This window comes from Boleophthalmus pectinirostris, unplaced genomic scaffold (genome assembly GCF_026225935.1).
Source record: "Boleophthalmus pectinirostris isolate CB_2022bp ecotype Guang Dong unplaced genomic scaffold, ASM2622593v1 HiC_scaffold_9, whole genome shotgun sequence".
Classification (NCBI taxonomy): Eukaryota; Metazoa; Chordata; class Actinopteri; order Gobiiformes; family Gobiidae; genus Boleophthalmus; species Boleophthalmus pectinirostris.
Window position 1 is genome coordinate 4040369 of NW_026571541.1, and position 17359 is coordinate 4057727.

Genomic DNA, 17359 nt, shown 5'->3' on the forward strand with positions numbered 1-17359 from the left:
AAAGAAGGAAATATGTATTATTTCTTTTATTTTACAGTTAAATTATGATTTATGTAATTAGGGTTTTTTGTAATCTTAAATGTTCCTATATGATCTGCCGACCTCTTACACTTCAATAAAAAAAAGACCTTGTGGACTTTGGCCTATTTGTTTTTGCAGTAGTTTTAGGGGATTATTTTTTCCTGTACAGATATCGAGATATATATCGTATATCAAGATATAGCAAAATATATCGAGATATATGTTTTTAATCCATATCGCCCAGCCCTAATAGCAACCACAACACCCAGTCATGAGGTCATTAAATGTGCCTGCCCCTCTCACCGGAGAGCGGCATATACTCTGCTCTGCACCATTCTGCACGGACCGCGGTATTTCGGTGGTTCTTGAGAATAATAAGGTAACTTTTAGCGGGAAGGGGAAAGAAATGCATGAGCTGTCAATCAAACCTGTTGCAAATGCTAGTGGGAGCGACCTCGGGCAACGAAGGCATCTGATTGGTCCGTTATTTATGTTCATATCTCGATTTAGGGACAAAATAGTGAAAAGAAAAATTCAGGACCATGTAGAGCGGGAATAAAGGCGTCTGATTGGTCCGGTCTTTATGTTAATATCTTGATTTAAGTACAAAATAGCGAAAAGAAAAATTCAGGATCATGTGTCGTGGGTTAATACGAACATTTAAGATCAAAATGACGAGGCTCACAGCTGCACGAACAGAGAGAGGGGCAAAAAGATCCTAATGTAAAGTCAATAGGAGCCACGGTGTGTTTGATTTGAAAATGTTTACCTAATTTCTAGGGACATGTGGGGCATATTTATGACATTTAAAATCTAAATCTTGCGTATAGTTCTTTTAAAGATCCTATGTTGACTGTAGTTGTAGTAATCATGTCATCTTCCTCCAGTGAGCATCCAGAAAGAGCTCTTTTTTTGTCTACAACAGTGGTGCTTTGTCTGAACAATGTGAAATAACAAAACTACACAATTGGCAATTTAACTGTTGCCTTTTAATTCTATTCTGAACACATATACAGTGAAAAAAGCATGGCCAAAATTTAAGTTATAAACACTTAAATCTACCAGGAAATGACAATAAAGTAGTGAAATTATCTGTCGAGGCAGCAAAATAATTTTACTTGACAAGTTATCGTAAAATAGACGACCTCTAGACTAGAATAAAGCGTCTCAGAACCAGTAAGTTGATAATAAATCTGAAAACAAGATGAATAAGTTCATATAAGTTGTAAAATCTTGGCAGGATCAGAGAAATTTGCAGTGTATCGACTCCTGTTTTCCTCCTCAAAAACACTTTACTGTTACAGACTTCTATTTAAAAGACACATTATCATGAAACGTTCAGTCAGTTTAATGACAGCAGGTGGCAGCAACAACACTTAACATTTACTCCACCTCTCTCTTCAGCCATTGTGTCCCCTGGTGGTGTTTTGTACATCTCAATGTCCCCTCTATACGTTAGTCATTCCTCCTCTGTCTATGTCAGAGAAACCACAATAGGCAGGGAGAGTTTTCACACGTTTAACCCAAAACCCCTAAACAGGCAGAATATTAAGTGCGATGTCAAGACGTGACACTGACTCAGCCCTGGGCCACTTCCTCTCATTCTTACACACAGCTCAGAAGTAACAGATGCCAAGAACAAAGTGAGGTGCTGTTCAAAACAAAATATCACAGAGCCAAATGTATAGATTTATTAACACTAGAATGCAAACTGTGGTACGGATCCACCACATATGAGTACACTTAATGACCTAGGGGGTATGTGAGGAGAGTTTTGGAAAAAAAAAAATATATATATCATCTTGTCTTTGGTAAGATTTTAGGTTTATTTGGATCCTCTAGGTCTGTCTTGTTTGTGAAAAATGTGATGCACAAGCTTTATCACAGTTTTAAATATTTTTGTTTACTGATTTATTCATTTACAGAAAGTACAGTGCATACATTCAAACATGCAGGTAAGAAACATTAGCAGACACAGGACAAAACATGTTTTATTTACACACATGACTGATGAGTTCAAGTTATAATATTTTTAAATACTCAGATTTGTTAACAAGTTCATATATTTCTCTGACTTTTTGGTTTTCTGAACAATTATGGCGTCAATCTACACCATTGACCTTTAGACTTCTCAATCTCACACGACATTCAGATTGGGCAATTTGGGTGACGTGTCTTGTCTAATGACACAACAGCAGCATGATCTGGCCTAAGGCTGGGTGATATGGAGCAAAATTTATTTGAATATATTTTGCTATATATTGCTATATCTCGATATGTGATATATATCTCTATCTGTACAGGAAAAATAACCCCCCTAAAGCTTCTGCAAAAACAAAACTGCCAAATTCCACAAGGTCTTTTTTGATTGAAGTGCAAAGAGGGAGACAGTTCATGGAGCAACAAAGTGTTTTCTGCGACAGTAACAAAATGCATTACAAAAATAATAATTTAACTGTAAAATATTATTGCCTTCTTTTCATTCAAGAATAAAATGACTCAAGCTCATCTTTGCATTAACTCTGTTAACCATACGATAACAATAACCATGAGCTCCTTTAGCAGAGGAAGCTCAGAAAGTTCCTAACCAGTGGTAAGTAGCTTTGAGGTATCCCACAAGCCATTGTGTAGATCAAACACAACATTTTTGAATACTGTTATAAAAATTCTACACTGCAGCAGATTATTAATCAAAATCTTCTGCATAAATAAACTCTACAACATATAACCCATAACCACAATGGATCCACATGTTTGTTTGATATTATAATGTGTTTAATGCAGTTTTGTGTACAGTTGTTTACATTTTACAGAAACGAAACTTGAAACCACACAGCGTGGGGGTGAGCACAGAGAAGGCAAACGAGCAAAACGGCGAAATCAGAATTAAATATAAGCATTATATCAATATATATACGAAATGTCATAATCCATTTTGTTAAAAAAATATCTCGATATATTTGAAATATCAAGATATTGCCCACCCCTAATCTGGTCTGACCTGGAACTGATCCTCTGGCTTTCAGACTGACAAATGAGTGCACACTGAGATAAGTTTGAGTTTCTAATCTATATATTATTTTCATAATGCTGACAAGGTTAAAGGTGCATTGTGTAACTTTTTGCTTGGGGGTCCATCACCTGTTTGTTTCTATGGATATTTCACTGCTCTGCCTGAAATGTTCCACAGTATGACATTACACAGCTCTATCTTACATTTATTCAATTACAGGTGATTTTGCAGCATGAAAATACCTACTTAAAAAGACATTGTGACTGTGAGCGGGGTCGCCTCTCCGCAGATCTGACCTGTAACTTGGTCTGGTTTAGTCTCCATGATGATAGAAAGGTTTAATGCCATACTGTGAAACATTCCTCACAAAGCAATAACATCTCCATGGAGAAGAGTATTTGACAGAGCCTCCACCAGGAAAGTTACACAGTGCACATTTAAAGTTCACATTTTCCACATTACACATTTTAAACCTCGACTAAATAATTGCACAGTTTTATAATATTTTCTTAACCACTTCAGTCTTACTCAAGGCCACAGAAGTGAAAGGACTTTTACGATCGATGGGCGTAGATCTAAGGGAGGTTTTTACTCAGCAGTAAAGAAAATCCATTTTGTGTTTAGGTTCAATGGGCAACAATAACTCAGGCGAGGAAAACAAGGTGATCCTCTGTGTCTGGGTGTAGTGCTCTTTAAAGGGGCCTAAATGCTCTTTGTTTTCAATGGTTTGTTCAGGGCTCTAACTAAGCTACAAGACAAAATCATGTAGACAGAGATTTGAACTATCCTGATAACAACAGGCCTCTTTCATAAATCTTTTTTAAAACATGTTTTTGTAACTTCCTTTTTAAGAAGATGCTGAGAGAACACTGCACCAGATTCACAAAGCGTTCTTAAGATTGCAAATTCCTTCTTAAGTGACAGTTACGCCTAATTCACCAACACCCAGTTACAAACACCACCAAGAACATTTACATTTCATTTACAAAGAAGATGAATATATTTGGTTAGGAACGCTCTGAACTTCCAAATATGACCAGTATGGGTTTAGTATTATGACACATGAAAGTACAAGGGAGGGTGAACAAAAATGCTGTTTTACCGCATCAGCGCCGATTTCAAATGTCCAAACTCACATGAACACACTCAGTGAAGAAATACTTAAGTCATAAACTTATTGAAATAAACAGCCGCTTTTGTCGTATTTATTGCGCTTTCTGTGATTGGACCTGCGGTGAATAGCCCATATGGAGGCACTGGGGCTGGGACAGACTGAGGCCCACTGCAGCCTGGAGAAAGTCTGTTAGACCCAATAGACAGACTCTAGAAAACATAAATGTTAATAGATCACATAGTCATATGTTTATAGGAAATAATCTAAGAAAATATATAATTTACAATCACAAATTTGAATTTTTTGTTGCATTATCAGAATAATAATAATAATAATCTAAAACAGTAGAATTTTTGTTCTTACGAGTGCTTCTTACAGTTTGTTGGATTTGTTCTTCCAGAAAAACATTTTCAGTTAAGAAAGTTTTGTGAATGCCAAAAATGCCAAAAAGAAGACCTTAAATACAAATCTATTCTTAAGAACATTTCATTAATGAGGCCCAGTGACTGATGAAGCAATGTAGGGCTTCTGCTAATCTGCTAAAACCTGCTTGATCTCTGTTGCTGAGCAGGGCTGGACCTGGTTAGTAGTTGGATGAGAGACCAGGTGCCACACGGGGCGTCTGTGGCAAACTGTCTTTGTGTCGAATTTAGAACACAGTTCTGTATTAGGACAAGCAATTATTTTACAGACAAAATTGTGAAATAAAAACAGGATCATGTAGAGCAGGTTAATATGAACATTTTAAGACCAAAATGAGGAACCTGACAGCAGCAGTTACAGAGAGAGTGGAGACGTTTTTTTCAATACAATCTGAATTGGAGCTGGAGTTGATAGCAGCTAGCAGGTTAGCTATGTCCATTTATATGTACAGTCTATGGTCCTCAGGCAAAACATGTCCCCAACAGTGTCCTGTAAGAGTGAGGTGTGTGTGTGAGTTGGTGGTGGTAAGAATGAATAATGCACCAAATTTGTAAAGCATCTGGAAAGCACTTTATATGACTAATGCAGGTATTAGTGTTTGTAAAAGTCCTGTATTACACAAAACAGACTCTTGTGAGCTTTAAGCCATGTTATAATGTTGTTACCTCATCAAGGACGGACCTGGAGTTGTGTTTTGTTTTATTCATACATGTTTGAGTAACTCTTTATTATTAATCTGTCTACATCCCCAAAGCTCAAAATGCTCTTTTCCTCCTTGTGATGTCATGAAGTTGTAGTTTTCAAGTGAACAGCTCTTTTTTACCTTTTGTTCAGTAGAGATTCTCAAGTCCAGGCCTGAAATCCAAAACCAAATGATTCTAGTGAAGGTGTATAGAGTTTAAAAACACAGTGGAGCACCTCTTGTATTACCACATGACATCACAAAGTGGAACAGCGTGTTTTCTGTTTGGGAGAAGAACTCAGCCTAAATGTGCAGGGTTTTTGTGCTAAACATGTTTGAATGGAACAAAACATAACTCCAGATGTGTTTGTGATTAGGAAACTACATTAGAACATAGATCAGAAAATAGAGTTATATATGCTCTTTAAAATGGTCAAATTCTCAAGCTTGACATCTGCTGTACGACAATTTCAAATACATCTAGATTTTGGCTTAAAATAATGTAAAATGTCATGGTTGACTGAGTTTTGAGAGCTATGAATGAATAGCTCATTTAAATACATACTTCCTTCCTTTTGAAAAGTGGGTAATGTCCGAAAGCCTATGGGTCGAAAGTGACTTTGCAGAGCCCCCCCTCGCGAGGGTCCCATCATGCGCTTAGTGAGTTTTGCGGAGCCCCTGCGAGGGCCCCTTCATGCGCGCAGGGAGTGCACAGTCAGTCAGCGCTGTGCTCTCAATTAATTCGGCTCTGCTTCACTCCGATGCAGACGTGGGGGAGATTGGACATTTGTATTTGTTCCGTGTGCGTTATTGATGTTCAGACCACACACACTTGTTTGAACTTGCATTGAATAAAGCTGATAAAGATTCTCTAACCGGAGTCTGTCCATAGTGTTCCCACCCAACAAAGATCCACCCCCCATACTTTACAGGTAATGCAGCTTCAAATATTGCATCTGTGATATTATTGGAAATGTTTACATTTCTGTCTCATAATCAATTCAGTAACCTAAATCTGACCTTTTTTTAGTGATATTATTTTGAGTAACATTAGATTTAACATGAATTTAATTTTGGCCACTAACTCAAATATTTAAACTTAAGACTTGGACTTAAACAAACTTTACTGATCCACAAGGGAAATGACTTGGACACAGTATCCACATTATATTACAATAACAAATAGCAAAAAAAATAAATAAAAATGTAATTAACTTCGAAATAAGTAGCAATTTAAAAATGGTAAGAGACTGACATCATTAAGACATAAATTATATAAATGTATGTATAGTAAGTAAAAAAAACAAATATCATAACATTTCTAAGCTTCATTCAGTCTATATTGACACTAAAGCATCTAGACCAGCTCCTGGGTTACATTTCTGTGAATTATTGTATGCATGCATGCATGTATGCATACATACGTACGTACGTACATACATACATACGTACGTATGTACGTATGTATGTATGTACGTATGCATGTATGCAACAGGTTGGGGGCAACTGGGATCTGTTTTAGGGGCCCCAAATTGGACCCTCTTCCTATTGCTGGGTTATAGATGACATCATAACATTCTACAGGACAATCTTATTTAATACAGATGGGGGGGGTGGCTAAAATGAAAATAGTTTAAATGTAAAATTATGTTGTAATATCGTGAGTTCTTGGCTTTAGTCACAAATTGAAAATAGGTTCAGCATTTATGGATTTACTTTTTGGATATTTCATGGCAAAATACAATGTGCTCAATAGAGAAAAGTGTCTCTAGAATCTGAAAAACCACCATATTAATTTATATTAGAGGGGGGCCCATGTGAGGCTTCTTGGCCCCCAGATTTCTGTCGACGGACCTGTATCTATGTATATATGTATTATTTAAAATCACAAGCCTGGTTTAAAAGACTCTCTTATCATGGTTTTAGACAATTAAAGGTTCCTGTTCCTGTTTTCACTTTCTAACTCTGTTCTCAGTTCAACCGTGCATCACAAAGACAGCAACGCCATGTATTCAAATGCATTCATAATTTATTATTCTTATTATTTACAGCTACAGATAAGGAAAATACAGTCATCGTGTCTCATAGGGTTAAAAAAAAAATCTGCAAAAGTATGTTCAACAAAAAAAATGGGGAAGTTAGTCAAAAGAACATTTCAAATGATGCTAAAATATAAAATGTACATATTAAAACAATGAATGCTTTGAGTTGAATAAATACATTTATATAAGGTTTTCAGTCAAGATGACAAACAAAAATGCTTTAGTACAGAAATTAGGGATCTGATCTAGTTATTTCAGTTCTGATACCATTTTCGATACTATAGTTTTAAATACCTGCCGATACCCAATATGAACCGATACCAGCGCAGAGACAGAAAACAGCATTTATTTCCTTGGAACAAAAAAAAAAAAAAAGACAACACTCATCCAAATGTTTCATGATACAGTATTAAACCTTTCTATCTTCATGGAAACCAAACCAGACCAAGTTACAGGTCAGATCTGTGGAGAGGCGAACATGCTCACAACCAGAATGCCTTTTTAGTTTATTATTTTTGAGCTATAGCTGTTTAACTTCGTACTGTGGAACATTCCGGGCAGAGCAATGACATCTCCAAGCGACTAACGGACTCTCAATGAAAAAGTTACATAGTGCACCTTTTAATCTAACTACAAAACAGCTTTGTAAAAATAAAAGTTCTGTAACACTTATTAATAGCCAGCAAATAGTAGAACGGATAATACGTGTTTTTTTTTTTTTAGTATTTATAAAATACTTTCAACGCATTTTTGTCTAAGGCCGTATTAAATATTAGTACAAGTATGAAGCCCTTAACGATTTTCTTCCCATTAAAGTTGTGGGATTACAATAGATGTTTTTGTACATTCACTGAAATCATAATAAGCACAAAAAAGTGTTTAAAAAATACTAATAGGTAAATAACAGTTAATTAGCATACCAATTATCACAGTTCTTTGGGGTTTTATATAAATATGTAATCCTTCCTTTTAAAACCAAGCGAACATGTGCTTCTAACATTTATTATAGAAAAATTGTTTATTTACATGCACAGATTTACTCCATCGCTAGAACTTTGAAATAACCCATTTAGTAGTAGCTGTTGTTGTTGTTGTTGTTTTCTTTACATAGCTTCCACCATTTCTGGCTAATTGTGGGTTTCAAGTGATTTTAAAATGAGCACAGTTTCCATAGCGATAAACACTTAAAAACAATGCGGTTATTTCAGCCAACAGTCCTAAACAGTCCTCAAAATGTCAAAAGTCCTGTTACTGAAACTCACGAATCTCCCAGTATATTTTACATTCCGTCTTTTCCAGTTTCTTCTTTGTTTTCGTTATTCGTATCTGTTGGTGGGTTTTCAGGTGTCGCAGGTTCGGCCGGTGTATTTTCCGATGCTTTGTCCTCCTCTTTTTCAGTTTTAGCATTCTCAGTTTGACCGTCATTGTTTTTAATCTCGCCATTTTTGTCCGTCTCGTTGACTACTACCACATCGTCGGTTTTTGTTGAGATTTCAGATTTCTCGGTTTTATCAACTTCCAATTTCTCAGGTTTGTTCATTTGAGCTTTCTCAGTTTTATTCGCTTTTGGGCCATTTTCCTCGACTTTTTTCTCCACTTTCCCCGCAAAAGTAGATGAGGTCGTCATCTCCTGCATCTCCTCCCCGGACTCGGCCAAAAGGGACAGCCGTTTGGACAGTCTTTGCGGCAAGAAACTGGTCAGAGAAATCCTGTTGGCCGATCGCAAAGTCACGTGACCGTTATTCTCGGATCCCGTTTCCAAAAATGGCGTCGGACCTGCCCAATCTGTGGTGGCGATTTGATGCTTTTTAAGTTTGTGTTTCTTGTACAAAATCACCAGGAATCCAACCATCATCAGTAACAGTGCAGTTCCAATTATTCCAGCTACGATTTTACCATGTTTCACTGACTTCTTTCTGTAATCTTCATCATATACGGTAGGGGTTGTGGTTCGCAATTTCGTGATCACAGGTGGATAGTCGGTCTTCGCAAGCTTGGTGGTAGGTTTTTGAACTTTTGTTGTCGCTTGTGTTGTTGCAGATAAAGTCGTTTCAGTCGTCGCGGATAATTTAGCAGTGGGAACAAGTGGAGTAGTCGTTTTTTTAGGTCACTACATTTTGAGAAGATGTCGTAGTCTTATCCGTCCCATCTGGTTTCATTGTCATTTTTTCGGTAGACATTTTTGCGGTTGTCAGTACCTTTGCTTCTTGGGTAGTAGTTGCCGGGTTTGTCACTACATTTTTAGCGTTTGCTATTGCGTTGCTTCCAGAACTGGTAGCTGATTTAGCTGTGACTGATTTTGTTGGCGGTTTTTCAGTATTAATCTCAGTTGTTCCGGATGATTTTGTAGTGGGAACAACTTGTCGAAGAGTTGGTGGGTTTGTCGTTTTGTGTAGAACTGTTGTTGGAAGTTGCATTGTTGGGGATTGCGTTCCAAAATCGGTATTAACTGATTTAGTTGTCACTTGTTCTGTATGTATACTGGTTGGTTCTTCTGTCGTTATTTGGCGTTCAATTTGCATTTTGTGTGTATCAATTTTCATTCCTGGAGAAGTTGATCTCAAATGTGTGCTTGAAGTTGTTTGCCTGCTGTTGAGGGCTGCGCTTAAAACGGGTCGAGGTGTTTCAGTCACTGGAAATACGGACGTTTTGCTTTCTGTGTGGTATTGAGCATGCGGAGTTGTTTCCTTGTGAGCGAGATCGGGCATAAGTGGATCAGGCGTGGGGGTTTGCGCCTCCGTCATCGTCAATAAACAAGTGACCAATAGGTGGAACAGCATTTTATATTCCTTCATTGTTGCTTGTTTCAGGAAATCGTCTGTGGACACAAATTCAAAATTGGAATCATTAGACATCAGAAAGGCTGCAGAAAGCTATAACCTGATCTTTATTTTAATACAATCCAAACATAAAGAACTTACTTAATGTGGAACTGTTACAGGTGAGATGATATGTGCGCTTAAACACATAAAATTAGTCACAAGCTCATTTTTCTGTTTAATCGCTCGCATCTTTTTTAGTTGAAAATCAAACTCCTGAACAGCACCATAAACTCTCAGACTGATCAGACTCGTGAAAATGTGCTGTTTAAATACATTTTTGTTTTAGTTGTTTTCTTTTCACACTATTTTAAACCTTTTTTGACGGCATTCACTTGCTGATGTATGCATGTGTATGTATTGTGTCACCATGGTAACTGCTGGACATTCTGTTACAGAGATACATGCAGAAAACCCCAACAGTGAGGTCAATGCAAAGTATCAATTTTGAAATGTTTTAGCAGCACAATTCTGTTTTCAGTTTGAATAAGTGATAAAATTGCATTGTATAAAAAAGAAAATTCAGGTTCTTTGGATATGGCCTTTTTTTGAACTGATGAACTTATGAAAACTGATATCTGTCTGTTATTTTTTTTTATCAGATCCCGATTGATATAACAAGTTTCTCTTTAAAAGTTAGTGCTATCGGGCTTATTTCAAATGCACAAATTTGCTAATGCAATCTTCAATTTGTAATAAATGGTATGTAGTTACCATGGTTACTCTAACTGACAGTGTGGTCTTGGGTTTGATCGTTGTAACACTGGAGGAAATGAGCTGAACACTGGAGGGGAGGGATGCTGTTGTGAAACGTGTGACTTCCTCTCCTCTGAAGTGAATACACAAATGACATGACAAACTGTGTACTTACTAAACTACAATATTTTACCTAATTTTAAAACTACTACTACTATATGCTGCTACCTACTACAGACTACCTACTACCACCTGCTTTTGCTACCTACTTCTACTAGTTGTATTAGTACTGAAGCAATTTGTGACTGTGATTGGATTTGCAATTTATTATTTAAAAGTAGGATTTTGTTTACATTTAGTTCACATTTTAAACACATCCAGAAGAATTAACAAAAAGACTGAAATCTGAACTGAAGACTCCCATTTCAGAACATGTTTGTGCAGATCTAAAGTACAGGATTAGATTTAGTTGTGGAGGAAACGATGGCACTTCAAAAACTGCAGTCTTTGCGATTTGCTAAATGTGCCCCTTCAGATTTTGATTAAAGTGTGATTAATGTTCGAGCTCTGCTTCCTTCTAACTCAAGTTTCCCTTTGGTTTGGTTTTGTGGTTTATGGGGTTTAACCGTAAAGTGCATGTACTAGACTACACACTACACACTACACACTACACTATACACTACAGTATACTATACACTACACACTATACACTACACTACAGTATACTATACACTATACACTATACACTACAGTATACTATACACTACACACTATACACTACACACTACACACTACACTATACACTACACTACACACTACACTATACACTACACAATACACTATACACTACAGTATACTATACACACTACACACTACACACTACACTATACACTACACACACTATACACACTATACACTACACACTACACACTACACACTACACACTACACACTACACTATACACTACAGTATACTACACTATACACTACACACTACACACTACACACTATACTACACACTACACACTATACACTATACTACACACTACACACTATACACTATACTACACACTACACACTATACACACTATACACACTATACACACACTATACTACACACTACACACTATACACTATACTACACACTATACACACTACACACTATACTACACACTACACACTATACACTACACACTACACACTATACACACATACACACTATACACTATACACACACACACACACACTATACACATATACTACACACTATACTACACACTACACACTATACACTATACACACACTACACACACTATACACACTACTACACAACTATACACATACTACACACTATACACACTACACACTATTACTACACACACACACTATACACTATACTACACACTACACACACTACACACTACACACTACACTATACTACACTACACACACTACACACTATACTACACACTACACACACACTATACACATACTACACACTACACACTACACACTATACACACTACTACACACTATACTACACACTACACACTATACACTATACTACACACTACACACTATACTACACACTACACACTATACACTATACTACACACTACACACTACACACTATACTACAAAAACACTATACTACACACTATACAACACACTACACACTATACACATGACTACACACTACACACTACACACTATACTACACACTATACACATGACTACACACTATACACTATACACTACACTATACACACTACATTATACACACTACACTATACACTGTACTATACACTATGTACTATACACTACACTATACACACTACACTATACACTATACACTATACACACACTATACACACTACACTATACACACTACACTATACACTACACACTATACACTATACACACTACACTATACACACTACATTATACACTATACACTATACACTACACACTATACACTACACACTATACTATACACACTACACTATACACACTACATTATACACTATACACTATACACATCTACATTATACACTATACACACTACACTATACACTTTACACTGTACACTATAGACTACACTATACATTACACTGTACACTACACACTGTACACTATACACTACACACTACACACTACACTATACAATATTTGACTTACTTAACATTGTATAGATCTCTTATATTTGCATAGTTTTAGTATGTCTTATTTTGTATCTTTTGCAAAGCGGCAAAGTGGGTTGGCAGCATCCAGATTTGGGTTTGTTCAGGAGTTACCCCCAGCTAGGTACTCTTGACCAAACCCCGATCTGGATGCTGCTGGAGCGTTCCGCAGAGTGAAATTAAATGTGTTTATCATCATGGGAAGTAGTATTAGCGATATCTGTAATTGAATGCGTGCTTGGTTGACAAGTTCAGTGGCATGCCGTGAAACATTCCAGGCAATGCAGGAACATCTCCATGGAGACAAGCAGGCAGCAAAAAAGTTACATAGTGCACTTTTTTAAGCTTTTGGGTAATATTACTATTCATGACCACAGCTCTGCCTCGGGGTGGTCCAAACTTTTTTCGCTTTTTTACATATATTTGACATCCACAACAAGATTAAAGCCTTGGAGCACAAAGTTTAGGCCTGTGTCACACTGTAACAAGATGTTTATTGAGGTTGCAGTGATCAAAATAGTGATAGAAGTGCTGCTTAAGATCATTTAGGCCAATTCAGCAGGATCAAAAATAGGTCTGAGGGCCGGATTTAGTCGTAGTAGATTTAACAGTTTCAATCCTACAATTCTTAACTACTGCATTCTTAACCACCTTCTGCAAGTCACTACCAAAGATAAGTATCAAACTGGATTCACTCTCAACTTCCTACTCTCTAACACTCCGTTCTAAGAATAAAGTCATTAGTAATTTCAAATGTATTCTATCTCCCCACGACCGCCTTTTAGATCCTCACCCACCAGTTGAAAACCGCATCATTTGGAGAGAATCCCACAATGCACTGCGTAGTTTGAAGTGACCCAATTTTCTTAAAACCAGATTAATCGAGAGTTAATAGAGTTTGAGTGGAAGCATTTAGCAAATCCCAAACCCTGCATTTTTTTTGAAGAACTAGAATTTCCTCCACTTATTCCTCCACTAAGACTTATTCCGCATAAAAACAACGTTCTGAAGTGTCATTCTTGTATTAGTTTGTAACTCCAAATGTCAGTCTTTTCGTCAACCCTCCTGGACGTGTTTACAATCTGAACTTGGAAGCTCAACCTGTAATTAAAATACAAATTGCTTAATCACAAATCTTGTTTAGTCTTTTGGCCTAGTGCGAAGTGAGCTGTGAGCTGGTTAATTTTAGGTCTGATTGAGGAACAGAAATAAGGATACTAACTTGCTGCAGTCGTTTTTTTAAAGTAGCCTTTTTAGTAGCTACATTACGCAAGTCTGTATTTAAAGGTGCATTGTGTAACTTTTCTGATGGACGTTTCACAGTACAGTATTGAACCTTTTGTATCTTCACGTAGGCCAAACCAGACCGAGTTACAGCTCAGATCTGCGGAGAGGCGACCCCGCTCACAATCAGAATTCTGTTTTTCTAGGTATTTTTGAGCTCTAAAACCATCTGTAATTGAATAAATGTAAAGTAGAGCTGTTTAATGTCATACTGTGGAACTATCTAAGCAATGACGTATCCATAGCAGCAAGCAGGTAACAGATCCCCCAACAGAAAAGTTACACAATGCAGCTTTAACATAGAACTTCATTGATTTGATGGTTTGAATTCTGGAAAATGCAAATGATTTAATAAGGAATTACATTTTTGTGATTTACATATGGACAGTTTTTGTCTCTTTGCTACACATGGACCAAACTAATATTATTATCCTGTATTTTATTCTGAAGAAATATAAGACATTTAGATTATAAAGCTTGATTTTTAGTTGCCCTATTTAGTTTTTTTCTGTTTTTATTTTGAGTGATGAAAGACTTCTGTCTGTTTCAAACTAAATTCTGTCTTTCGGCTTTGAAATTGCAATTGAAATGTATCTAATTTGTAAATATTTGTAACATTTGCCAAACTGGATGATTCAAATTTTTTATTATAAGTCATATTTTTGGATTTTAACTCTGAACATCTTAATTTTGCAATAGACTGAGAGATTACACAATTCCATATATTACGTTTTGTTTTGGATTATCATCATTCTTTACACAGTTTTGCACAGTTTTGCATCTTCTCTAAAACTTGATTATTTAATGCTGCATTTTCTTACCTTGTTTGGTTCAGGTGTTGCTCCGGTGTCTTCAGCGCTGTGCATGGTCTGCCGTTGCTGCGTGATTGTGGGTTTAGGCAGAGGCGCTTGTCAAGTTTGAAACATTTAAAATCAGGAACTGCTTTTTTTTTTTTTTTTTTTTTTTAAATTCACGTCAGTTGTTGGCTCATTGACAGGAAGCAAAATGACTGTTCACTGTATTAATAGCAAGTACAGTTTCACACCTATCCTACAGAGGGTTAAGAGGGAGTGGTTCTGAAACGGTTTTCATTCAAGTCACAAAGCTTAAAGTTTGCACTCAATTTAGAAATTTACTTGCAATAAATAATGGATCAATTTTAAGAATCTTTATTTCTGCAGAATTTATGATGCTTGAGTTTGAAATGTGTCAGTCTGAGCTCATAAATATTTTTACTTTTATTTATTTATTTGATAGACAGTGCATATTGAAGGTGCATTGCGCAACTTTTGTGGTGGAGAGTCTGTCACCTGCTTGTCTCCATGGAGATGTTATTGCTTTGTCTATTTGTCTAGAATGTTCCACAGTATAGATTAAACCTATCTACAACATAGAGACAACGATAGATTACATTACAGGTCAGATCTGTGGAGAGGTGCACCTGTTCACAAAGAGAATTATTGTATTTTTGAGCAGTTTTTTGTAACGATTAAAGGCTAGATGGATATGTTTAATGTCACACCACGGAACATTCCATGCAAAGCAATAACATCTCCATGGAGACAAGCAGGTGACGGACCCTCCACCAGAAAAGTTGCGCAGTGCGTCTTTAATGAACATTTGCAATTACAAGGTAAATGTGCGAGATTACTGCAGATTTATATATACCCATTTCCATCTGTTGCCCTTAAAGGTGCACTGTGCAACTTTTATGGTTGAATTGTCTCCATGGAGATGTCATTGCTTTGGCTGAAATGTTCATCTTGCGTTTATTCATTATGGGTGTTTCTATTGCGCAAAAATACAATCCTGTAATATAAACAATACCTGTAATGTAATAGATTGATAAGTTTAAGCTATACTGTGGAACATTCTAGACAAAGCAATAACATTTCCATGGAGACATCAGGTGGCGGACCCTAGAAATGTTCCGCAGTGCACCTTTAAGCAGGTAATAGAGAAGACAATTATAAAAAAAAATACTAAAGAGACATGGAACAGCAAAATGCCATAAACGTTCTCAATACAGTTTTCTTTTGCATGTTCCCAGATGTGTCATGTGTCAGTGAGTGTAACAGTGAAGAGTTCCATTTAATAATACACATTTTCCTTTCCTTTCCTGGCCTTTGCCCTCAATCCTGCCCCCTAGTGGCTCCAGGTTCATGACACGTATGGAATAATGAGGCTCTTGCAGCTATGGCACTTTTCAATCCACATGATATGACAACACTCTCATAAGAATAATGCTGCATGGGGTTTTGTGTATACTTTACTTTATTCATTGATTTTAATTTGATAAAGTTGACATTTGTGTAAAAACAGATTTAAAAGCCAGTTGTCTTATTGTATTGATGAAAAAAAAAAAGCCAGAACAAAGCTTGAAGTTTTTAATGATCTGAAAAAACAAAGACAGTGGAAGAGATTTAAAGTAATTGCTGGTTAAAAAAAATCAAATGGGAAGTGCGCTGTTCTTGCTGACCTCCTGTTTGCTGGTGTTGGAGACGTAAATGAACCAAAGATGGAGGAGAGGCTACAGCACAGGGAACTTAAAAGGTGCGCCGTGTCACTTTTTGGTTTCTGTGGATATGTGACTGCTCTGTCTGGAATGTTCCACAGTGTGACATTAAACAGCTCTACCTTACATTTGTTCTATTACAGGTGGTTTTATAGCTCAAAAATACCTAAAAAAAACAGAGTCGCCTCTCCACAGATCTGACCTGTAACTTGGTCCGGTTACCATACTGTGAAACATTCCAGACAAAGCAAGTATATCTCTGACAGATCCTCCACCAGAAAAGTTACACAATACACCTTTAAAAGTTGCTTATACAATATGTCTGTACTGAGGCAAGGCACTCTTAACTTTAGAACATGGAAATAAGAGTGTGTGCTGCTGCAGGTCAGATGACTCATTTCACTCTAGTGATGATATGACAAATAACCTTTTTTTTTTTGTTTGTTTCTAAATTAAGGCCTTAAAAAGTCTTAAATTATGTTGTCCAAGTCTTATTTTTTCACAAAGGGCTTAAATTTCATTAGCCTGTTTTTTTGTAGACTCAACTTTTTCTGTGTACTCAATAACATGA

At 36.6% G+C, this 17359-nt stretch overlaps 2 protein-coding genes across 5 annotated transcripts in view; one reads left to right on the forward strand and one right to left on the reverse strand.

The window, feature by feature from the left end:
- Window positions 1–17359, forward strand: part of nf1a (neurofibromin 1a) — a 125368-nt gene that overhangs the window by 72484 nt on the left and 35525 nt on the right. The window lies entirely within an intron of this gene.
- Window positions 7265–15225, reverse strand: LOC110156300 (uncharacterized). Its single transcript, XM_020920501.2, has 2 exons — window positions 15095–15225; window positions 7265–10113 (listed from the first exon to the last, which is right to left on the reverse strand). Exon 2 carries the CDS (start codon window positions 9148–9150, stop codon window positions 8575–8577), a length of 576 nt encoding a protein of 191 aa, XP_020776160.2. The 5' UTR covers window positions 9151–10113; window positions 15095–15225; the 3' UTR covers window positions 7265–8574.